Raw genomic sequence first — 26,942 nt, 5'->3', positions numbered from 1 at the left:
AGAGATTGAAATTAAATTATGAGTTACAGTAAAGTTTTCTGCTTCCTATCTGCGCTACAAATGAGTTATGACAGCTTATTTAACCAAAAAGTGTACTACATTATAAAGAATCCAAATATTAGTTTAGCTCAAAATCAAAAAAATAGTTACACCATTTTGACTGTAACCATCGCAAATGAATCTTCACACGAAATGTTAAGTCTATACCTCAAAATAATTTTTGAAATATCAAGGGAGTGAATAGACAAAATTGAAATTTTTTCAGCCACAGAAATGAAAGACCACTAATCCTTAACCTATTAAATGGCTAATGAATACAAACATCTATTCAAAATAAGTTGAAAAATTAAGTAAATTAATCATTTTCTAAGAAATGTGGTAATACATTAGTCTTACTACCACAAAAGTAACAAGGAATAATTGTAATTTTCAAAGATAAACTCACGTAAAGCTGCCTCCCTGGAACTCATGTAGCTGCAGCTTGCCCTGTCTGGCCTTGTTAGCCAGCTCTTTCACCTCTGCAGAAATCTGGTCCACAGACTTGAGATCGGCAGACTTAATGATGGGAGTGATCAGACCAGCGTCTGTGGCCACAGCTATGGAGACGTCTACAGTGGGGTGTGGGACTGTCTGTACATTTTAAAAAATAAATTATTACTTAGAGTACAACTTACTCTTCTGTTCTAGACATCCATATAGACGGGTTCTGTCTTGCCCGTAGAAATTGTCTTACCTCTAGATCTAGCAGTTGAAAATCATTTAAACATCTGTACAATGTTAATGATTGCAGTAAAGTCCAGATATGTTTCAGTAAATTACAGGGAATAGTTATGTGTAATTTAATGTATTTTTTGTACTTTGAATAAGTATTTTTTTGCATTACAAATAATGAAGAAGAAAAACAAAAATAAAATATGAAGTTTTCAAAGTAAAGCCTTGGAAAAAGTACAAATAAATTAATGCAAAACAATCCAATAATTTTCACTCCACAAAAAACAAATAGTTTTTGGATACATCTGTTTTAATACTTTCACTGCTGGTCTATATTGAGAGAGTCTGACTACTCTCAATGTACATCCTGTGCCCCAGTCAACATGTTAGACACATATTCTTGTCCAGAAAGAGATATCCTATGCAGTATTATAGCTCACATTTCCCCAAATATTTTCCATAAATTACCACAATAAAATAAGAGGGTAGATCTGCCTTGTTCATGCATTCTCTTGATGAGGACGAGTAGTAGCATATATATCTCCTATATATACAGCCGCATTTGTAACTCACTGATAGGGTATACGAAATTTCTAACCCACTTCTAGAAGTGCTGGAAACACGAAACTTTGCACGGACGTAGCTTTTACCTTCAAACCTCCGGGAAAAGTCTGAAACCCGGATTTTTTTACTTTTAAACCCCTCAAAAAAAATTCGCCAAAAGTTGCCATTTTTGGCCCTTGCAGGCTTTTCTTTGAAGCCCGATAGCGGGCGAACCGTTAGAGCTAGCTCGGATCTGAGAGAAAATCGTTAGTCGGGAATGAAGTGATCTACAAAAAAGGTCAAGTGACATTTTTGCTCTATCCTCTATTGGTTTGGCCGCAAAACGCAATTATGTGTAAAATTTTCGCAATTTTCACTTAATCATGTTCCTTTTCATTTACCTTCCAGGCTCGATAGCGGCCGAACCGTTGGTTCGCAGCTCAAAACAAATTTTCAATGGGATTTAGGAAAACAGCGCGATCTACAAAAAAAGGTCCAGTAACATTTTGCCCTATCCTTAATGGGTTGTTTTGGCCGGAAAACCGTTTTAAATGTGTCACTTTTTCTAGTTTTACTTCAGAATTTTGTTTCTTGCTTCTATATCAGCAGAAAATTTAAAGTTAGGGGTAAATTAAAAAGCGGATTTTAATACAAAATAGACGATCTACAAAAAAGGTTCAGTGACTTTTTGCCCTATCTCTATCGGTTTGGCCAATAAATGATAAATATTTTGTAATTTTGACGTGAAAATGTTTTTTTACTGGAGACGATATCGGTTGACCCTTTATCCTAGCTTAAACTTAAACACTTTATTAAATAGCCATTAATAGGATCTACAAAAAAGGTTCAGAAGCTTTTTGTTGTATACCCTTTTCGTAAGCCTGTTATACGCTCTCAATGGCAAAATCTTTTTTTGTGAATTGGCAATTTTTTTAGGGGTTTTTTATTTTTTTCCGAATAGAATTGGTTACAATTAAATAAACAGTTCCAGATTGGAATTTGTATTACTTCGTAAACCAGTGACTAGTATAAGTGGCTAATAGAGCACATCGCGAATTGGCTGAGCGTTAGCAAAGGTTATTTTAAATTTTTTTTAAACAGTTTATTTAAATTCATATAATATATCAGATTTTTGTTTCTTTTTTTATAAACCATACGGTACTGTATCAATCTTATTTTATAGAACAATTCTTTTATCATCATTCGAGCTCAGTGCTAGCTAGCTTGGTTATCTCCTATATATACAGCCGCATTTGTAACTCACTGATAAGGGTTATACGAAATTCTAAACCACTTCTAGAAGTGCTGGAAACACGAAACTTTGCACGGACGTAGCTTTTTACCTTCAAACCTCCGGGAAAAAGTCTGAAACCCGGATTTTTTTACTTTTAAACCCCTCAAAAAAAATTCGCAAAGTTGCCATTTTTTGGCCCTTGCAGGCTTTTCTTTGAAGCCTGATAGCGTGCGGGCGAACCGTTAGAGCTAGCTCGGGATCTGAGAGAAAATCGTTAGTCGGGAATGAAGTGATCTACAAAAAAGGGTCAAGTGGATTTTTGCTCTATCTCTATTGGTTTGGCCGCAAAACGCAATTATGTGTAAAAATTTCACAAATTTTCACTTAATCATTTACCTTCCAGGCTCGATAGCGGCCGAACCGTTGGTCGCAGCTCAAAACAAATTTTCAATGGGATTTAGGAAAACAGCGAGATCTACAGCGGTAGTTTTAATTTTGTTTTACATTAATTAATTCACCATAGCTTGGCCAGTTGCAGTCTTTTCTCCCCAAGCTCTTTACTACCTAAACCAGAGGTCGTAGATAAAATCCGACAGCACAATCCTCCCTTCAATTTTAAATTTTATACAAGAAAGGTCCAGTCACATTTTGTCGTATCTCTAACGGTTAAGCCGTTTATAAAACGCTTTTCTCAAAGTCAAAAGTTTGGGTAAATCCAGAAAATTAAACTATGATATACAAAACATAATCTCAGACTTTAGTTACCATCAAATTCTTCTTGTCTTTCTAATTTCGCAAACACATAACTTAACTGTTCTACGATATCTATTGATTAATATTATATACTACACATCAATTGGCTGGCTGAGCGTTAGCGAAGCATTACGACCCGTACAATTCTTGAAAACGGATACATGAAAATTTGGAAAACCTATGTCTGAATTAACCCCCGGTAACAGGTAACATTAAACCCCCCCCCAGGGAATTTCCTGGCATGACCTCATGTTCCGAATTTTACCAATCACCAAATCTCTTAACCCCCTTGGGAAGTTCCTAGGTATGACCAAATAACTCCCTGATGTCTTAACCCCTGGTAACATTAACCCCCCCAGGGAATTTCCTGGGATGACCTCATGTCCGAATTTTACTAATCACCAAATCTCTTAAACCCCCCCCCCCCCTAGGGAAGTTCCTGGTATGACCAGATAACTCCCTGATGTCTTAACCCCTTGTAACATTAAAATCCCCCCAGGGAAATTTCCTGGGATGACCTTATGTCCGAATTTTACCAATCACCAAATCTCTTAACCCACCCCCCTAGGGAAGTTCCTGGTATGACCAAATAAACCCCCTGATGTCTTAACCCCTGGTAAACATTAAAACCCCCTCCCCAGGAATTTCCTGGGATGACCTCATGTCCGAATTTTACAAATCACCAAATCTCTTAACCCCCCCCCCCCCCTAGGGAAGTTCCTGGTATGACCAAATAACCCCCTGATGTCTTAACCCCTGTTAACATTAAAAATCCCCCCTGGGAATTACCTGGGATGACCTCTTGTCCCGAATTTTACTAATCACCAAATCTCTCTTAAATCCGATTCTGCAAGCGTACATCATGGGGGCCTGGGGGCGTAGCCCCCAGCGAGCCGAAGGCGAGTATATATATATTTGTAGAAATGGCAATAGCCTTATTTAATTTATTTTCAATAAACATTGAATCTTAAAAAGTACTTGCTCCGCTGGGACTCGAACCCGGATCTCTCACTTGCCGGGTGAATGTGCTACCATTACACCACAGAGCCCTTACTTTTTACGATTCAATTATATTATACTTGGCCGTATCTGTCATATGCGTTTAAATAACCAAACTATTATATGATCGGATCAATGTTTATTGAAAAAAATTATATATATATATATATATATATATTTGACATACACATTACTATTTATTAGCATAAATATTGAAGAACTGTGAAACATCCCGGATTAATTTAATATAAATTGTTACCCATTTAAATGTACTAAAACATTGATTAGAAAGAAGATTGTAAAAATGACTAGAAACTTACTCCCTTACCATTGCACAATTGTCTTAAAACAACTAGTCACTAGTTGTTTGCCAGTTAAATCTTCATTTCAACATAATCTTTTTTATTCAAAGGGATTGTGATAAGATTTTTGCGTGGAGAGTTAAGTCTTTTATGGACCCAATACTCATCCTACCAACATTTTCTGATTCTCTTCTTAACCAAAATCTGTTACATAAAAGAAAGAAAATCAAAAGAAAAATCATCTACTGTTCTTTTCAGATAACACTCTTAACAAACCCTTCATTATTCACAAAACATCCTTACTCAATTTTCACTTTGTTACAAACTTTAGAAAACAACTTGAAGTAATATTTTATAAAAATAAATTATCTTCTACAAAAAATTGTAAATTTATTGGTGTTACTTTAGATTATAATCTGAGATGGAAAAATTGCACTAGTACGTTAAATTTGGATAGTTTAGCAAGTTATACTATTTATTAAATTTGATATTTGACCGATCTAAGAACAGGAAAAAATAATTATTTTGACTATTTTGAATCTAATGAAATATGATATTGAATTTCTGTTGCACTATTCCCTTCTGCTTGCAGGAAACAAATAACACTCTTCAATTTACAATTGGCGGGAGAACCAATAGAGGCGGCCATGTTTATATGACTGCATGTTTATGCAAACTAGCTACTTGAACTCAGAAGTGACAAATGTTGTAGTAGGGAAGATGTGTGATCAACTACTGCACATACCATGGACTTGCAATGTGTCTGGCCATCATGGCGTTTGATTGAAGTTAGAAAAGAAAAAACCCATGTAATCTCCGAATAGTGTTGTACATAGATCCAAGACAAATGTAAAAATATCAGGGCTTGGGTCTAGGATAAAAATGTTAAAGTGGATAATTTAAAATATATATACCACTCCAGGATAGATAGTCTCAAAAATTAAAAAAAAGATCTTCAGAAAAGAGTATTAAATATTTTACTTTTCAATGTGTATTAGTTTTTACAAACCATAGCGGTGTGGATTCTTGCCTAATATATTTTTATCAAAAACATATGTGTTATTTATTGAGTATCAACTTTCCCAAAGAAAATCATACCTGATTGTTGATGTAAAGTGTGTTCATGTAAGGACACTGACGGAGAGCCAGGGCAACAGCCTTGATGACAAAATCGTTGAGAGACACCTTGATGCCGACCTGAGCCAACTGTTTGCGTAAGCCCAGCAGGGAGTCTATCTGTGCCTCCACCTGACTGTATGCATGTGGGATCTCTGTCTGTGAAATACAAATGATGAGTCAATATCATATTTAGGTGACTTACTTTTTTTAGGTAGCCTATGGTTTACAAACTCTTTCTACCAAAAATGTACAGGGATACGTTAAATTCAATTCAATTCAAAACAGCTTCATTCATTTAGCATACACAAGAATAGTGTCAGGATTTTAATTCATGTCTACTATATAAAAAAACGAGAATATATACAAAAAAAAAAACTAGATATATCGCAGGAAATATAGAAAGTTTAAAATAAATTTATTGCAGTTAAAAGGTTACAATTAAAACAGAATTGGACACAAAACTATTAATTATGGAGTACCCTAGATCTAGAATCATCACATTACAATGCATCAAAGGAATATACAGGGTGTACATAAAGTCCTGCACGGGTATAATATTTTCTGAACGATAACAGATAAAGAAACAAGATTTGGTACATCAATACTACACCTAAAAATCTACTTTTTGAAGGAACTATCAGTTTTCTGTAATATCATGGGGACGTCCCGCAAGGAGTCAGAAGGAAATCTTAAATAGGAGCATAGTTCAATATGGACATCATTTTTCATTTACCTTCCGTTCAGAAAATATTATACCCGTGCAGGACTTTATGTACACCCTGTATAGACTTGTTGGTGAGAAATTTTTAAAATTTTATTTTTTACTACATGAACTTTAAATCAAGATAACATCAGACTCAGAGAGTATGAAAGGTTAATTCTGGATAAACACTACAATTTTTACTAGATTTATTGTTTTATTAATTTGTGTCACATTCATTAGTTTACTTTTGACTGATTTCTGTTTTGAGTATTTTAACTGAATTAAATGATCAATTGATAAAAATTTTAAGTTTACAAATTATGATGGACAAAGAATACACTATGGATAGATCTTTTACACCACATTCCAAAAGTCAGCTTACTATTATTTACTATATTCTGTTGAGTAACTGATAAATAATTGTAAAAAACATGAGTGAAGAGAAGAAGAACTAAACGACGCAGACGTACATGTTGGCGGGTTTAGTCTAGACAATGGCCCGGATGTTGTATTCGCTTCGCCCAAGCCGCTTTATTTAGACTATGATTCAGACATCATCCCTGCCACCCCAGAACCTTGCTCGCGTGTTATCGTTGCTACATCACGGATACCCCAGCAGGCCCATGTTCCATCTGAACGAATACCTTCACAGCTGAATTTTCTAGTATACAATAGCGAGCGATACGATGTGGCGCACCATTGCTGTTCGTGCGGCCGCTGACCGTAAATTGATTCGTGCCCACTGGTGCCAGCGCGCCAAAACAATACGATCCGCAATGGGTTAAAGCAACACATACACATGAATACATAAATATGTTGTTATTGACTGATACACTTTTACTGTATCAAAAACGGTGTTAACCTTAGACATTGTTAGCCGTTTAGCTATGGTTTTCCTCATATTAGAGAGCTCATGGTCAGTATATCCAGTACGAGGTTTGGGAGGAGGTAGAGGTGTCTCAGTTGCTGAAGCAGCAGCCACTGCACCAGCTGCTGGTACTTGCTGACCAGGGGGAGGCACTGGAAAAGTAAACAGAATATAACTTGCACTAGAAAAAACAAATTTTACTGATCTAAAAAATTTTAGTTATTTTGAAACCAATTTAGGCATTCACAATATTACACAATAAAACTAATTCTGTACCTTATTTAACATGTAAATATTTTACTAATTTAGGCAGAAGTAATGACACCACTTTTACCTATCTGACAGTAATGACAGTTAGTAAAAATTTTTAATTTTAGCATAGTGGTTTTGATGACAATTTATTATGGACCATGAATTCAATAAAGTATTTCATCTTTCCATAAACCCCATTGATTGCCATGCAGGTGTTAACGTTTTCAATCAGCTGCTTCGTTACATGAGGCCTGACAGATGTAAGATAATACACATTGGCCTCTAGTAATGTTTATTTGAACTACTGCAACTCCACAGCAGTGGTGTTTGACTGTTACTATTCTCTGATGGTCAACTAAAGAGCTCCTACAAAAACACGTGGAGCTTACGAGGATATTAGAAACAGAACTTTATTGTTTCCTAGTTTTCAAGATGTTGCTATTGCAAGTTTGATATTTGATATTCTGATTGTGCTACAGTTGGTATGGCAGGTACTAGTTGTAATAATGATAAGGTTTTGTTAATTTTAGATTTGCCTGAATACATATATCTGAGTTAGGTATTCAACAGTGTAAGTTAATGTATTCTGAGGATGATGACGATTGGGATGTGGACCCAATTCATGATGTAGTCAACCAAGGCCTGACGAATCAGGAAATTATGATGGCAATTTGGTAAATAACAATATCATTGAAGTTAATGGTGGTGAGTAAGAATTTAATAACCTACAGCCATTTCACTCCTTCCCAACCTTCCTTTTCACCATAAAAGTTTACTTCCTCATGCTTAAACAGGTTATCTGATTTGTATCAAATAATTAAAATATTTTTCCATATGTGCATTGTGAAAAAATGCTTCAAACAACATAAGTAATTATTCAGCATGGTACCTAAACAAACTACTTCAAGAGTGTTCCCTTTTGGCTGGTATATATAGGCCAGTAGAACCTATAATAGGTACAGCACAACTAATGCCAATCAGGACAATGCAGTGGATGTCCAGGCGTGGCACATCACTAATTGGAAATGATGAGATACTGGAGTAAAAAATGTTGGTCAATAGGTGTAGTTTTAGGATGTCTGTTTGATTCTCCACAGGATGTAGGGATAACTGTCCCCTCTGGTCTCCCATGCCTACTTTGACTGGAAAAGGCTGGTACAGACCTAGCCTCCCTTCTTCCAAGGTGACATAACTGATAGTGGCTGTTATCCCCCCTTCCTGGGATCTCGACAAGAGGCAGCCCCTACTTTCAAGCTTACCACCCATCCTTGAAGAAGGAGCGCAAAGGTTCTTTTAGGATTAAGAGATGGGTTTTCTCATTTTCTGGCCCTAAAAATAATGAAATAACCTCAGCAGTAGGCTATTACAGTATTACTGAAATTTCAGCACTTAGGGGTTAAACCCCATATGTAATTTACAGTTCAGTAAAATTTCAATTTTAAGTAGAGATTTATTAAGTTTTTAAGTTTGACGATTATGTTACACATACTCTATTATCTAGATAACATTTATGGACAACTAAGTACTGGCAAAAATGCTGATCTAATGGCAATAAAAACATTTGATGTATACAGACTAATATATTCAATTAAACACCCACTGAATCTTATCATATGATTTATGTTTTCAGGTTGCAAAAATAAAGCTGAGTTTTGCTGATTACAAAACAGATTGTCAGGACTTAATATATTGTGTTTATAAAACAGTTGGAAATCCTAGCTCTGCCTTCGGTACAATGTGTTGTAAGCATGTCCTTGATATGCAGTTGTCACCATCTGTCATAAGAACTTTAATAGACTGGTAGTTCTAAATTAAACTTAAGAGTTAATTAAATTATTTAGGTACAAAGCTAGTACAAAGCTATTATTTAATTTATATATTTTAAGAGCTATTTACGTTGTATGTTATTCTTATAAAATACATGATTTGTGTTAATCATTAAAATAAAGAAATACAAAAGAACCAATACAAAAATGAAATAAAATCTACCAGGTTTTGGCGGCTTGGGCTGTAGGTTGTTGTCAGCTATATACTTAAGTACATCTCCTTTCAGCAGTTTCTTGTTGCGCCCAGTCGGTGTAACCTGACTTGATGACAGCTGGTATTGTTCCAACAAACGCAACACTGCTGGTCCGTAGTTGCTACGTAACAAAGTAAGGATTCAGTTCAATGCTTCAGTACACCTTATAGTAATGATAGCAACCTTTAAATTAGTGCAAGAAATTGTAGGTTGGGTTATTATATATGATAATATTGTATCCTACTAGCAGTTTCATAAACCAATAAAGATTAAACTTTGGTCTGGATTATTAAATGAACCTTTCAAACATTATATTTCATAACCCTTAACCCCTTGACTAGCAAATCTAATTTAATACATTAAAACGATACATTAGAAACCTATAAACAGGCATACCAATATGTTGAAAATTGCCTATATAACAGTCTTTATACTGTGTATAATCTTAAATACACTACACTACAATAAAATGGTCTTCAATACAAAACACCTCAATTGTTAAATTTTTGTAAATATTTCATAAGAAGTTACAAACACGTCATGGCAGCAACTTCACTGAAAATAACCTCTGCACACCAAATAATTATTCAGAAAGTATCGTTCATTTGTAATTTACTGAATAACAGTTGAGTTGAAAAGCAATTGTAAAGTTTAAATACACTGACTAAATAAAGCCATTTAATTTATTCATAACCATACTAATTGATACTAATGGAAAGAGTCACTAAAACTATATGAAAACTGAGACCATCCAAGTTTTTACAAAATGTTGGTTAGCTACATCAATTATATTCCCTTTCTAGGGAATAGTCTCCAATAGTTGATATAAACTTCTCTCATCTTTTTTTATTGCTTAAAGTATACCTAGAAATACTTAGTAGTTAGATATTTTAGTTTTTTTTTCTTACTTTATTGTTTCCATTTCCTCCCTCATCAACATTTTGCATTTCGGGAGAAGAAAAGATTTTTTTAAGGGGAGGGCAAAATTTAGCAAATAAAGAAGATGATATACTTTTTTTAATTTGTTTGTTTGAGCCTCAATTTTTCCTTTCCATTCTTTGCTTAGTAATAATTTTAGTTCAAGGTCATACTTGTAAAACACTAATTCATCTCCAGTAATTAACCTATTTATTTAAGAATACATCATTGTTTTCAATTGAATGCTTCATCTGAACAGATTTTACCTTCCACATGCTTTAGATTTGGTGTCACCAACGTTGGCATGAGTTTAGCACCAAATTTCTTTAAACACAAATATTCCGTTACGATTGTGTGTACTAAAGACAAAAAAATTAGTTCATTAGCAATATTTACACAGTATTTTGGCGATTTATAAGAATAAACAACCTCACATGATCAATGTTTACATTAACAAAAGAGGTTAAAAGCTATCCCTGCCTTGCAACAGCCTCAGCATCTGTTTAGCCATTTTAAAAACGTTTGATTCACATAAAATCAGATGTTGTCTTTAGAGCATTATCACCATAAACAGCACAACATATATTTTCTTGAGTTTTTCCCGGACTTCGCAAAAACTTAATGTTGAGTTGTTGCACAATCAATTTTATTTCTATTAAATTAAATACAATTGGCACAGTACCCACAACTGAACTGGTGGCTGTTAGGCATCATAAGGGCATGGCATTACCACCGCCATATTGGATAAGTTTCTATATTTATTGGAAAAATCTCTTATTATAAGCCAATTTTTTTATTACAAATTTTATTATACATTTTTTTTCTTTTTTGGAGGAAATGATTCCTTTTCATCTCCCCCTCAGCTCCCCAGACGTATTTACACAACCCAGATAGATGCTGAATAAATGTAAATGTAAAACTTCAGGCTTACTGAGGTTCATGGCTGGGTGCAGCAGTCTTAGTTGTAACTGATGGAGGGGTGGCAGCTGCTGGGGTTGGTGCAGGGGCTGCTCCAGCCACTGGTATAGCCACATCCTTCCAGTCCTCTCCCTCTCCTACAATTAGGGCAATCAGTGATCCAACCTTCACATCTTTGGTTCCTGAAGGCACCTGTCAAGACACACCCAATACAGTAATCATTTACAAGATAAAACTGAAGTATTCAAAAACTCTAAATCTCACTGCTACAAGCTGGTCATGCCACTAGCTCAAGGTGTCAACATACCTATTTAAAACTGAATATTAAAGCTGTTTATTGGATTATATCACCTTGTGATCACACATACACTTAAAATAGCTTAATGACTCCATCTTGGACAATGACTACACACTTTTACTGTTGAATCTTGAATTGATCAGACTGAACACAAACTGCACAGAGTACATGTTTACCTTACCTACTAGTCCTAGTAAGGCAAATAAGACAGGACAAATCATTTTAATAATAATTTATTCTAATACTACAACTATATCTAGAATTACCCCAAGCTTTTCTTCCCCAAACACTTTTTCTGCAGAATGTAAACAATACTGCAGCAAAATCAAGTTCATAAAAAGTAATGTTCTATAAGAATAACTTATAAAACTCATAATTCACATTTTAAAAACTGTTTTCCTTTGAAGTTTATTATAAATAAGAAAATAATAGCATATACTTAATAGAAAATATATGCCCTAAGTACATAAAGTACATATCTTACAGTATAAAAGAGTTTGATGTTCCCTCATTAGTTCACTTCTGCAAGTATCCTGCCAAAGATGAGATACTTCTGGGCTACTTACATAAAACACTGTTTATGGAATGTTTACTGCAACTAACAATATCTGTTTACATATTAGTTCACATCTGAAAACTGTTGAAATGCTTTGCTTCAAGTTGAAGTGATTGCTGCAGGTAAACACAGAGGGAGTGTTTATACCCTCTTTTATTAGAGAATGTGTAGAGAAAACTAAATCCTAAAATTAACAGTAATGAAAAATGAGCTACTAGTTCTTTGCAACCAAATTTACCTTTAAAACGGTAAGGTTTGGTCTGTAACTATTAAATAAATATGAAAATTTTAGCGTTGATGCCACAGATAGCCAAGTTTGCCGTCCAGAGTGACACTTCACTACCATTAACCTGCACCAGATCATGTGGCGCAACATGCAGAGTAATGCAATGGAATAGAATGAAATAACTGTATTCGATCAGGTAAACAATATTTCATTCAAATGTACTAGTATCTCAATAATATTACAAGATTATTGTACATGCAATCACAAAAATGTGTATATAAATTGTCTATGACAATATTCAATTTTCAATTTCAATAGTGTACGGCCTTATGTTCCAGGCTATTTGCAATGTACCATCCCAGAATATTCTATAGGTTGGATTTTAAGTCACAAATAGCAGTACGCATAAAAAATCATAAGATAGATGCAATCATGAAACATCAGGTCACTACTGTTTTCAACAGATAAAAGAAAGATTATATACTTTTTTTTATTTCCTCATACTTTTAATTATATGTTATGTATTACAAATTAATAACCACTAATTCATTATAAAACAGGCTTATTTAAAAATGAATTACAATACAATTACAACTAATTACGATCTACTGTATTTACAAAATTGTGTGTAAGAAACATGCAAGGAGTTACACAGAGGCTATCAAGGAGTATTCTTAACAAACTCATAAACATATGGTTTACGTTACCAATATCTTTGCCAAGACACCTTCTTCCTCTGTTTCAAAAGACATTACAGCTTTGTCAGTTTGTATCTCACAAAGAACATCCCCTGGGGCGATCTTGTCCCCTTCATTCTTAGTCCAGGAGACTATCGTTCCCTCAGTCATGGTAGGGGACAGAGATGGCATCTTCACCTCCTGGCCAGGAACTAAACAAAAATTGCATTGCTTTTATATTATCATACTTTTAAAATAGACTAAAATTTTACCAAAACCTAAAATATGCATTATATCTCAAATTTACTATGTCTACACATATCACTAAGAATTTTTTTCCTAGGATTTGTTGCATTGTTCTAATGTTTGATTTAATTTATTGGCAAGTCAGTTTGTTTAATCATAATAGCGTGCCTTCACATTATTGAATAAATTAAATTAGCAACACCGATGACTCACCACTGCCACCAGAGAATGCAGGTTGAGCTACCGCAGGAGTGGGAGTCGATGCTGCTGGGGCTCCTGCCACTCCTGGAACAGCTACATCCTTCCAGTCTTCCCCCTCCCCCACCAGCAGAGCTATTAGCGTTCCAACCTTCACATCCTTGGTTCCTGAAGGCACCTGTATCATGCACCAGTCTGATTGTAGTATATTATTATAGGTGATAAAGTGATGGAAAGTCAACATGCTTAAAAATATATTCTTTGGCAAAACACAAAAATGATTTTGCAATATATTCTAAGTGATAGAAAACTATACCCTACTCGCTCCAACAAACCACTAAAGTAAATGAAAAATTCTGTAGTTTTTCCTAAATAAAATCTAATGATTTATCACATCCTGACTTAAATAAATAGTCAGTGAAGTTCTGATGACTGATATTTATTTTTGTGATAAGTTTCATAAAACAAATTATATAATATACAGATCAAATAAAGCTTTACCAATATCTTGGCCAGTACCCCTTCCTCTTCAGTCTCGAAGGACATGACTGCTTTGTCTGTTTGTATTTCACAGAGAACATCACCAGGGGACACTTTTTCTCCTTCCTTCTTGAGCCAGTTTACTATCGTTCCTTCTGTCATTGTTGGGGATAGTGATGGCATTTTTACTTCCTGTCCTGGAACTAAAATAGTTTCTTTATATAAACACAGTGTAACACTGAATTATATATAACAGTAACCTATTCAAGCCTCTGCAGGCCTAGTTGCAGCAAACGTTACCCTTGGTGAAAATGTAAGGGTTTTGTTCTATAATTGTAATGTTCACTTTGATTAGTGGTAGAGAAATCAAATTTGAAACTTGGCTTAAATTAATGTTTCTCTATATTATTACATAACATTTATGTCAACAAAATATGTACACATATAAGAAACACACTCACACATGTACACACGCATGTATGTGAGTGCATGTGTGTCTGTGTCAGACTATCATACATATCACAGTTTTTATATGATTAGTTTCAGGATGATTTTACAGCTGTTTAAAATCAAAAGGTTAATATTGGCACTAAGGGAGTTCAGAAATTATATAGAAGACAAAGCTTTAAATACACATAATTTGACAGATAAAGGGTGTTTTTGCTTTTCAGATAATAGTATTATACCAATAATATTATTATTGCTTTTTTTAAATGTTACATCTCTTTGATAAAAGCAAAGATAACTTTGGACCCAAGATAAATGTACTCATAATTTAAAAAGTATTGTAATAAGATTAAATAGATTTAGTAATTAACCAACATGTTTTAAACAAAATATTTCAATTGAGTTACATATTACATTGAATTAATTAAAATACTCAATACAGAAAATAACTTTCCTTCAACAATTGTCATTTATAATAACACTGCTTTCTATCACTGAGATGTTTTCAAATTTGATTATTCAGAATGAGTTTACAAATATGAGAAATATGTTCAATAGAGTAAAATTATTTTTAATTTTTGTATAAAGACATAAATGGTAATATCAAATTTTATCTTCAATCATTGAGGTAGTATTTATTTAAGCCTCTACAGGCCTGGTGGCAGCAATTATTACCTGTTGTGAACATTTCAGAGTTTTGATAAATACCATAACGTTTATTTTAATTAATAATAGAGCAAACAAATTTGAAACTTTTATCAAAATAATTTTTTTTAATATTATTATACAACATTTATATTAACAAAACATGTTATTTCAAAAAGTTTTATGTACATATACAAATCTGTAAATCAAAAGCAAGACACTTTTTTTAAACAATTATGAAGTATATATTTAGTATCTTTTAATAGACCATAATTTTGTTTACTTGTAGAAAAATAATTAAATATTTATACAAAAATATCTTACACAGAAGAACAAATATCAAAATATTTACCACTGTGTTTCTTTATCTTTTTTTAAAATTATTTGACATAAAAGTTAGTGACAATGTTCTACGACAAAATTAACAGTTCAGAACACTACATTATAAAAAAGTCATCAAATTCTTTTCATAGTACATATAGATAGATTATTTAGAAGTGAGACGGTTTGCGCATTGGAGGGGTGTACGGGGAGATTGACGCCAGTTACAACATAATACTCCGGGGTACTGCTTCTCCATATATTTACAAACGTTGTAAATTATTTGATCAGTTTTTTTACAGTTTTCAAAACAGAAGCACTTGCAGTTTCCATTTTAAGCACTGATATTTATCACTCATGAATTGACTGTTTGTGGGCTGCACATGTGCAAAGCGACATTTGTCCACCATGCAACCAAGACCTGTTTCACATCTAGGTAATCTAGCAGTACATAGTAGTATTTATACAGTACACTTGATGTGGATCAGTATTAAAATGAGTCTGTTCAATCTCTGTTGTTAAGGTAGCTCTTTTACACTTAATCCCAGCTCTCAAAAAAGATATTGTTGTTGAGTATTAACACGTTCGCTACCAGGCGGCACATGTTTGCGCCGTCCGGGTCACCGTGACAGACCAACGTTACAAAATGTGGTTGTTCTACACAGACCGAGAATAATTGGTGTGAGACTAACCACAGACCAAGGATAAAATATTGTTGAATTGAGCTAAAATTCAACAAAATAACCTAAAATGTACGTCTGTACTGTTCTTATTTGATATATTGCTGATTTGCGTAATTTTTACGGCGGCGCATATGTGGGACGCTCGGTCTATAGTATCAAAATCTTAACATAGACCAAGCGTCCCATATATGAGCCACTATTTATTTGCTCAGTTACTGTAGGTTTTAGGGTAAGTTTCAATCAAACATGCATATCTAATTATGAGAGTATTTTATTTCATGGTACAAAAGCTCAAACAAGATTCATATAAATATAAGTTCATTGAATGTGTTATTATACATTTTTATCTTATTTGGCTATAGGCCTACAAGAATTTTAATTTTAGAATAGTAGAATATAAGAAAATAAAGTAGAAATAAAGTTTATTTTATTTCATAGTACAAAAACACAAATGGGATTCTTTTTACTTTACAAGACATAATACACGACTCTTAACCCATATCTCATAACTATTTTACAAAATAAGTGAACATTTATATAAGTTATTAAATTTACACAAATATTCAGAATGTACCAAGTTACATTATATTTAAATGCTCACACATTCGTAGTCTAATTATTGTGCCACTGGTTATAACAAGTTGGCATGCACAGGCCAAACGGTTTGTTATTTTGTTATTTGAGTCTCTGCAGACGGAGCAGGTATAAAATGTTTGCTTCCTCTTCTGGTTTCTCTCTCTGCAAACATGGCATCTCAGACACTTTTACAGCTTCACGGGAGTATGGGCAGACTGTGAAGAGTGGCTAGAGCGAGGATTCCTTGGTATGGGCTCTATCTGAATGTAATTTTTTATTACGATGTCCCTGAAATTCAGGTAGGTTGTTTTGGTGGCAAGCCTTGAGAAAAAAATGTAGACACCGTTCCACAGGGAGACGTCTAGCAGGAGGAAAAAAATTTTGATGTACCATCGCAGAGACTTTCTGGGAGTGGAATAATACGAGATCATTTGATCACTGCGATCAATCCCACTCATGCCTTTATTGTAGCGGACAACCATGCTAGGCTTCATTGTTTGTTACCAACTCGATGGTAATGGTTAACAAATTTCTCTTGTCACGCCACTTCATAACTGTAACATCTCCCTTTTGGTGACTTATAGACTCCCCTTTTCTCAACTTTGTTTGAACCACAACCTCCGGATTACCAGCTATAGTTGACTTCAAAGTACCACTCATGTTAGTCTTGTTATTCATGAGATACTCCGCTAACTCAACGCTATTATAAAAGTTGTCAAGGAAAAGCATGTGGCCTTTGCCAATGTGGTCCTTCATTAACTTTTTGACCACTTCAAAGGAGTGGCCTTTATCTGTGTCCATCAGAGTCCCCTTTCCTTGATAAATTATAATGTATCTTTCTGATGTAGTCAGCTCGTAAAGTTTTATCCCATATTTTGTCACTTTATTTTTTATATACTGCCGAAACGACTGCCGAATAGTCTTCCTCTAAAGAGGACCATAGCTTCATCCAATGAAAGCGACTTACCAGGGCTGTAAACTCTAGCACAGTTTGCTAAAATATGGTTTACTACGTTTTCAATTTTATGCATTCTGTTGTTTGTGTTGTCTGTGTCTGGATCATAAAACCGTAAGCATCTTAAAATGCACTCAAAACGGTTACGGGACATTGTCCACCCAAAAGTAGGATGTTCGTATAGGCTATGTTTGGACCAATAGTGCTTTATTGACGGTAAGTTTACATTACCCATCAACATGCACAAACCCAAAAACCTTTTAAGTTCTTCGATATTGACATCCTCCCAAACGTTCAATGATGCATGTTTAGGAAGAGGATTTCCTCGAATGATTGATGCTCTTTTATTTGTCCAAGTAACTATTTTTTCTAGGAGAACATTGTCAAAAATAGTACCAAAAACTTCAACGGGATCTCTTGTTTGTAAGTGTATTTCTTTTTCACCTGTAAACTCTTGAACTATTGGAAATTTGTTTGTGTTGGTTCAACAACCAACTGAACTAACGTAGGCATTGTGAACTTCATTTGTTACGAACTGCACGTTACATTCTTCTGTCAAACTATTTTGAGACTGTTCAGTTTCATCAGTGACAATGTTGGAGTTATTTACAATTTTGTCCTACTACACTACTATCATCACTACTATTAGAGCTCGGAACGTACTCACTCTGTCCATCTGATGAAAATAACTTGAGTCAGATGCACAATCACTATTACTGAGCTCACGATCTATTTCACTGTCAGTACACACAAGCTTAAGTTTCTTATTTCGTTCCATTTTGTCTGCAATAGTTTCTAAACACTAACAAAACTTAACCTTAACCGTAGTTCAGAAGAAAGAAGCCCGTGGTGTGAGGTTTACAACAAGAACAGTGTAGGCTGCAATGAACAAGTTTACCAACTGTGCGGGACGTAATTTTTAAGATATCCAGAGACCAAGCGTCTCACATGTGAGCCAGACATCCTCATAGACCAATACAAAAGTATCAAGCCTCTAAAATAGACCAGTGATTTTTCAAGGCAATAATAGTGGCATGCAAACAGCGGCCAGTCTATTTGAAATATAATATGGGACGTCAGTCTATTTGAGGTACCCCGAGCGGCGCATATTTGGGACGCCGGTGCACGGGTAGAAACCGTGCGGCTCATATTTGAGCCGGCTGGTCAATGGGTATACGACTTTTCTTAACATGGTGGTAGCGAACGTGTTAAAATGTATTAAATGTATTATTTCAATGCATCAAGTCCAATTTATAAATCCAATATAAAATTTGAATTTGATGATTTAATTTTAAAAAAGTTCTATTAACTATCTTTGTCACCTGAGTTCTATAATTCAGGAGAAACAATTCCACTCCCATATTTTCACAAACAAACTCATTTTAAAAGGTTTTTTATATCATTTACATAGGTAAATTATTCACCTGTCTAACTGTGCAGTGGATTTTATTTTTATAAATCTTTTGTTTTTATAGGCCTACACATACAACCAATAAAACTGTTTCCACGCAGGCAGTAACTTTACAACTACAACAAAATGTAAGTGTAAAGACTTAATTAAAATTTTGACGATCTATTATTTTGTATGGGAAGGAGATAGCGATCTCAGGTTTTCACCATTCTTTAACTCTCCGACTAATAATAAGAAACTCCCAGAATGATACACTGGTTTTTGTCTTTATGCAGTATATTTATCGGATATTTAAAAAAGATATATGCTATATGCTAAGTAATAAGTGTTATATATAATTTTTTTAGAAACCAGAGAAAAATCTAAAATAATATAAATATGCACTTACTAGAGTATTGTTTTTTTATTTGCACATAAATTGAAAAATTTGTATTGTAAATGTTTTGTTTTCTAAGTTTCACTCAATGTAAATTTCATACAACTTGAGAGTAAGATACTGTAAATGTACAAAATATACAGAGTTTTATAGTGAACAAAAATATTATAACATATATACGCTTATTTACAACACAAAAAAGTTTTTTGATCAAAATGTAAAGTATTTACAACTTTTTTAGCATTACATGTGTCCATTTTGGTGTTTCATGAATTCATTGGGCAAGAGGAATATCAGATAATGATGAATTGTGTTCACTGTCATGATCTTTTTTCACAACCCAACTCACATTCCACCGGTTTATTATCATCCAGACTATGTGACAATGAATCTGACAAAGAAATATCATCATGCACTTCATTTGCCAATATGTCACTTTCATCATCAGAAATAATATTTTCATCATCCAATAGTTCACGTATATAATTTGAACAACGGGGATCGCCCATTTCACAACATAACAATCAATTATAAATATCTAGCCTACATAAAAACCTAGCAACAGTAGCAACAAAGAACGTCAAGGCTGTCCAGTGTATCACCAGCTGCATAGTCCGTCAGTTGCATGCTGCGCAGCATTTGGATCGATATCAGCTGACTACGAATATAAACTATATAACATGAATTGATACTTATGAGTAGAGGATTCAACTGGTGCATGCTATGTCTTAATAGCTTAAACGGTTTTAGCGTAATAATAGAGGAAAGTTGACCGACGGCTGTGCCATCTTTATCAGTTCACAAGCGGTATTGATGAACATCTGTGCCGTTAGTCATCAGTTGGTGGGTTAAGTTTTTACATGCTCTTAAAAGTGAGGAGTCACTTGGGAGGGATTTACATTTGAAATTTTGTTGTTGCTCCCAAAATCCTTCATTTCTGGGGGACACACAAAAATCTTCAAAATCACCAAATGAAACTTAATTTTCTTCATTGCACTACTACTCACTACCCACTACCATTACCCAAAGGATATATGCTTATATAAACTTTAGAACACAATAGAGGGGGTCAGGTTCTGACTTTTTTTTCATCCTGTATAATAAAACTGTCAGACAACACAGTGTACAGCCGAGCTGCAAGCTGATAACACTTTAAATAGAGCGTAAAAATAAATAAAAACAGGTTAGCCACACTCATGAGAATAAAATAATTTGGTTGATAGTATCATCTAAAAACTTAGTGAGGAACATCCCAATGATATCTAGTGAAAATACAGCAAATTAAGTGAACAGTATAACATCAAATGCAGACCATATAACAAAGTGATATACTATAACCAAAGTGTATGTATATTCCAATGGGTAAAAATTTCATTTTAAACCTGGTTTTCTTAAATTACCTACCAATTGAATGGCGGAGAAAAAATTTTGTGCATCACAAAAATAACGTCTGGTTCTCAAAAGGATTATTTTTGGCTCATTATGGAGTATTAGTATTTCAAAACCTATAAACTAATCACTAAACTAAACTAACTTAAAATATATGTTAAAATATATATCTATATGTTTCTATGAAGTTACAGTTCACTCACCACTACCTCCCGAGGTCGCTGTTGGTTGGGGTGACTGTACCTCAGCAGACGCTGATGTAGGAGAGCTACCACCACCTCCACCTGGGGCCTCCACTGTTTTCCAGTCTTCTCCATCCGAAACTGTCAATGCTATCAGAGTACCCACTTTTATATCTGGCGAATTCTCAGGTACCTTAGAGTGGAGAAATTTTCATTAGTGCTTTATTGATATTAAATCAACTTTTTTTAAAGAACTTACATTTAAAATGCTACCACATAGTAGATAATATAATTATAAATCATTCATTTATACTACACAACAATTTTGGAGAGGGTGGTAAAGATTTACAAGATTCCTTTAATAGACTGTACAGATTTATAATTGATAACCATAATAATGGAGGTATTAGGCTCCTATTCACTGAATGTAGGAAATTAAAAGGAAGTATTACAATTAAGCTTTATTTAATGGAAATATGTGCTAGGTTTTCTTTAGAAATAACTGAACAGATCTCGTGAATTTAGTGCAGGCAGAGGGACAGGCCTTGGTCTGCAGCGTGGACCCAACACACTCTTGTGGGGTTGAAACACTCTTGTCACATGTTCCTTTCTCCTGGTTGTGTTCTACCCATCTCCCTCCTTATCCCCTTAGTAATCTCATATCGAGATCAGTTTAATTGCGTAAGATATGTATAAACAGAGATCTCGTCTCTTCAATCATGTGGAACCATTTATTAATTTAAGAAATGTAAAGAGAAACAAGAAAGTAACTCATTTGGCTTAGCTAAATTTTAATCGTGAAAAGAAAGAGTAAATGTTTTATTACGATTTAATATAAAATATGGGGAAGTGATTTTAATAATTCAGAGAAAAAATATATAGTTTAGAACTTAAGAACTTCAATAAGTTTTTGGAATTAGTGTGAATTTGAACCATGAGTAACGATTTCATTTTTTAAGCGGATGTCTTTAATTTCAAATTCAACATTTGTATTTGATTAAGGGTTTTCTCAGCCGCAATTGATTTCTTAGCTTTACCTTCAACTAACTTATTTGTTTCCATCTTCTAAGTAAAGCTGTTGTCTGTAACCAGTCGCCTCAAGTTTTGATTATTAATTGAAGTTAGAATTATTGCGATATTATAAACATTCATCAATTAAAAATTTCAATTTTCAAAGCTTTTAATATTATTATGTGTCTTAATATTCACTTATCAGATTTTAGGAACCAAATCACAGACATAATTACGTAAATCACGAAGTTGGGTAAATACATTCAAATTACATTTCACTCTTTTAAGTTAAATAATTTAGTATTAGTCATGTCTATTATGACAGTATAATTCATAGATATGTACAAAAATTCATAACGAAATTACCAGTGCCCTGACATCATTCCTTAGTTTTGCTATTACTTTCTTATAAATAATAATTGCTTTCAATGTAACTTAAGGTACTTGGGTTATTTACCTTACTGAGTAAATAGATTTTATTTTGAAGAAAACCTTTGTATTATTTTGGTTAAAAAGAAAATAGGATATTGAATTTATTTCAAGATCAGGGGTTTAATTTATAAAAATCCAATGTATTAAAAAAACTAATGGTACTATTATTTTAAAAAATTGATCTGACAGCATGCGGTATATTAAGAAAAACAGTGCAAAAAATAAATAAATAACAAAATATTTGACACTATATTTTAAATGTGAGTACTTATATGTTATATATAGTGTTCTAAGAAGTCGATAAGACAGTGTATTAATGGTTTTTATTAATAAATAATATATTTTATACACTATTGATATTTAAATTGGACTCTTTTTTATTATTTTGCTGATATTTTTAAAACCTATTCCTTTGGCTGTTTAAATCCTTTTTAAGAAATATAAATAACACTTTTAAATGTGTTAAAATAACTGTATGTGATTGGTGGCCGATGTGCTTGATTAAATCTAGAAGTTTTATACTGGTCTTCCATTCATAGAAACGTCATAACTTTTCTTTGTTTCACAAAACAATATGTATGTACACTACACTTAACTAACTCATTTCTAAATTAATAAGCTATAGAAACACCTTAAACAAAATGAAATACCAATATTTTTGCTAGGATGCCTTCTTCTTCTGTCTCAAATGACATGACAGCTTTGTCAGTTTGTATCTCGCACAGAACATCACCAGGAGCTAGAGCATCACCTTCTTTTTTTAGCCATTTGACAATTTTCCCTTCTGTCATTGTTGGAGAGAGAGAAGGCATTTTCACTTCCTGTCCGACCACTGTAAAACATATTACGGTTAAATGGACTTCATTTAATAGTATACAATTTGATCATTAATTACTAAACAAATAAATGAATTTTGTATTATCTTTTATATATATTGTAATATAGACTACATGGAACTGAATCATCACTGGATAGGGTTGCTGTATGGTAATGCTGAAAAAATTTGAGATTTTAGCTGACAAACCCCTATCTTAGAGACAGGAAGTCCAGGGTGACTTCTAAAAATAAAAATAAAAATGTAAAATATTTTTGAAGCATTAAAAACAATCAATTATTTAATTAAATTATTCTATAATGTTATATAGCACCAAAGGTACTTGTTTGTGAACCCAACCTTTCTCAATAATTCTTTGAGTAAATATATTTAGAGAATTCTTGAGATTATAATCCGGAACTGTATTTGACAGGTAAAATACTTTTAATTGGCTGTACCATTAGCCTTTAAGCATTATTGGTGTCTTTTGTCCATTGAGGATACGAGAGAAAACACCCTCCTACAAACGCTAACTGAAAAATTTCATTTTAAATAAGGTAATTTTTACATTTGTTACTTTGATCTCTTTTTATCGTCTCCCAACACAGCTGCAATCAATTCACATTAAAAGCTGTAGGCATTACAATGTTAGCTAAATCACTGTAGTAAACAATATAACATATATACCACTCTTAATAATGACTTAAAAGAATATTTTTCATCTGAAATATGACATACTAGTAGTTACCCGCTGCTTCACACACAATTTCACAAGTTTTGCACCTGTATGAGCACTTCTGGTTTGAGTAAATTATATTTCCTCTTATATAAGCACTGCTAGCATGCAATTTAAAAGGCGTTGCCCGTTTATAACCACTGCTGGTTGGAGTGAACTATATTTCCGACGCTTTGTTTTCACAATCAAGAAAATACGTCAAAAAGTTTATAATTGTGGCCATTGTAATTTACTTCGATTTTGTATGTTTTGTTCCATTGTTTATTTTGTTTGTTTTCCAATCAAGAAAATATATAACAGAGATAAGAGAAGCCTACTTCTGTAAAATGAAAACTAAGACGGGTTTTAGTTATATCAGTCTTTAAATTTATAATAATAAACTTTTTAAATATTTTGGAAATTTTAGAACTGGAATTGGTACATTAGTTCAAAAGAACAGTCCAATGAACTTTCATCTAGCATAGTTCTTGCTGACTGCTTTGAAGGGAGTCTTCGCAGTTAAAGTCTGACCTTCTTATGTTTTAGGTAGATTAGTACTTACCTAATCGCTGAAATATAAAACGGTGTTAAAATTATGATTATTTATTAAAAACTTTAATCTTTATAAACATAAACAAATTGAAAATAATAAACAGCTCATTATATTTAACAGGCTCATTCAATTAATAATACAGAAATTACCAAGATGGGATATTTCGTTACTTTAAAGACCAGTGGGGCGTAGGCCAAAAGGATTTACGAAATAAGAATAGACCTATGTTCATCCTAGGGACCTTAGGAATGTCCATGTACAATTTCAGTACAACAGGTTGAATAGTGTTAGCGTGAAAACGTAACAAACTAACTTAAATTTCGAATTTATAATGTTAGGATTGTATATTGTTTTAAATGACTTTTTAATTACCTCCAAGCTTTTTTATCCTATTAAACTGTTCATCAATCTACACAAAACAAACCTCCCTGCAAAACAACAGCCAGTCAGCTATCATACTTCTTGATTGGCTGTATAAATCCTAACTACATTCAAGAATTAAAAAGTCATAGTTTGTCTAATTTCTGGAAAAGAAGTACATCAAACTCACAATGTTGGGCAGTCCAAACATTGATCCTTCAAAGAAACTATTCTTCAGCACATTTTTACTAAAATTATGTCCACCATTACTTTCTTTTTTGTATCTAAAGACGACCACCATATTTGCTCCTCTCATATTTACATTTGTCTCTTTCCTAAAATACATAATAGGTTTTTCGGTACCAGTCCTACATGTTGAAGTCACGAAAAACATGTCTTATCATCTTTTAAAGCAATGTCATGTAGTTTTCTAAAATTGACTGCCATTTTTAATAATCAAGTATTACTTAAGTAAAATTGTAATATTACGTGCATTATTTGAAAGTGTTTACAGCTATTGATATAGATTATTTAAGTTAATTGTTGAAAATAATTAATTAGTATCTAGATTGATTATATCAATAGTTATTATTAGTAATATCAATTGCCAATTTCAATATAAAAAACCGGGCCCGCTTATCGTAACCTAATTCTAAAATTTTAAAGAAAATAAAGTTGACCCAGTAATTGCTCAGAATTTTCCTTGTTTGATAATCAGTCTGTAGCATACTACATTGTAAAGGTCCGCCCTTTATAAAGAAATAAAACCTTATGTGTGTCATAATCTAGTTTGTTTCGTCTCCGAAGTAGAGTATTGTTCTTCTATTTATTTAGGGATATCAAGACTGCCTAACTAATTGTCATTAGTTTATCTACATACTGGAGAAGTTTACACCTCATAATACCTCTGTTCAAAGATAATATATTTTAAAGTTTTCCATTGGTTAGACAAAGCTTAATGATTAATAAATTGAAGACTGAGCCTTAACTAACATTGCAAATGTGTTACTATAATTATACCCTGGTTCCATTTTTTTAAATATGCAGTATTTAAAAAAATGTTGAACATAGAAGTTTTCTTACAGATAGCAACTTAACCTATAGCAAATGCTCTTACCATTGAAAACAGAAGAAGTGTGAAACCATGTAAGACGACGTTTATGAAGATGTGGTTTGGCCGAATTAGTTATAAACGATTTTATGTAATTTTGACTAATAAAACTAATTCTATTTCTTACAGCAGCTGCCATGCCTTCACTTAACCAGTAACCTCAAGGCCGGACAAAGTCAAAACGAGACAGAATCAACGATAGCAAACGTCACACTGCCCGACCCATGTCCACTAGCGAACAAACTTCAAAAAATAAAATAACCTAACCTTCGATATTTACGTCGTCTGCTTGCCTACAATAGGAGTTTGAACCAGCTGTCTCTATTTATTCTGCAGTGCTAACTATATTTCATTTTACGCCCAAAGTAAATATTTTACAGCATACTGTAATACTAGTAAAAAATGCGTTTTCAAATCTTGAAAGAGCCTAAAAGAAATTATACAGTCATATTATACTTAATTTGGAAGTTAGTTATAAAATGGAAGCATTGCAAAGATTTTTTCTTTTTTTAAGCAGTTGCCTAACTTAACATGGTAAAATAATACGTACTTTGACTTTGAATATTACTACTCCAGTTCCACTAATACTTTTTAAAGCATTGTATAGATGATTGAGACGCACTTTTGTTTGGGACTTTTTTGTAGAAACATGTTTTAGCTATTTTTTATACGGAAAGATATCCTTCAATTGAGTATCCGAATACGGGAAGAATAGATCCGTCTTCAATGTTTAGGTTACAATAAAGTTCTAAAAATCCTTCGGAGACACTTCTGGTGACAAACGAATGACATACAATTTTCCATTTCTACATTTAAATACATAATTTCATAGCGTTTACAATACACAAGTTCCCTTTCCAAAATCACAATTTTAAAAATGTAACCAGTCACCATTTTAGACAGTGATCCTTTTGAGTTGAAGCCTGTGGCTTCTCACTTA

The 26,942-nt window shown here is 33.3% G+C and overlaps 1 protein-coding gene across 3 annotated transcripts in view; it reads right to left on the bottom strand.

Annotated features, from left to right (window-relative positions):
• Nucleotides 1-26,252, bottom strand: part of LOC124357429 (dihydrolipoyllysine-residue acetyltransferase component of pyruvate dehydrogenase complex, mitochondrial-like) — a 34,297-nt gene extending 8,045 nt beyond the window's left edge. For 2 of the 3 annotated variants that reach the window (XM_046809233.1, XM_046809232.1), the window contains exons 1-11: nt 26,009-26,252; nt 23,100-23,281; nt 21,028-21,199; nt 14,043-14,224; nt 13,557-13,719; nt 13,128-13,309; nt 11,354-11,532; nt 9,474-9,625; nt 7,227-7,384; nt 5,641-5,817; nt 446-630 (exon numbers count right to left, since the gene is read on the bottom strand). In XM_046809233.1, coding sequence (XP_046665189.1) covers nt 446-630; nt 5,641-5,817; nt 7,227-7,384; nt 9,474-9,625; nt 11,354-11,532; nt 13,128-13,309; nt 13,557-13,719; nt 14,043-14,224; nt 21,028-21,199; nt 23,100-23,281; nt 26,009-26,141 — 1,865 coding nt within the window. In that variant the 5' untranslated portion in view covers nt 26,142-26,252. The remainder of the gene's footprint in view (nt 1-445; nt 631-5,640; nt 5,818-7,226; nt 7,385-9,473; nt 9,626-11,353; nt 11,533-13,127; nt 13,310-13,556; nt 13,720-14,042; nt 14,225-21,027; nt 21,200-23,099; nt 23,282-26,008) is intronic. The other variant, XM_046809234.1, reaches the window with a different exon arrangement.
• Between the last annotated feature and the right edge of the window lie 690 nt (nt 26,253-26,942).

This window comes from Homalodisca vitripennis, chromosome 3, assembly GCF_021130785.1.
Source record: "Homalodisca vitripennis isolate AUS2020 chromosome 3, UT_GWSS_2.1, whole genome shotgun sequence".
Taxonomy (NCBI): Eukaryota; Metazoa; Arthropoda; class Insecta; order Hemiptera; family Cicadellidae; genus Homalodisca; species Homalodisca vitripennis.
The sequence above is the reverse complement of the archived record's forward strand: the minus strand, read 5'-3'. Positions and strand labels throughout refer to the sequence as shown.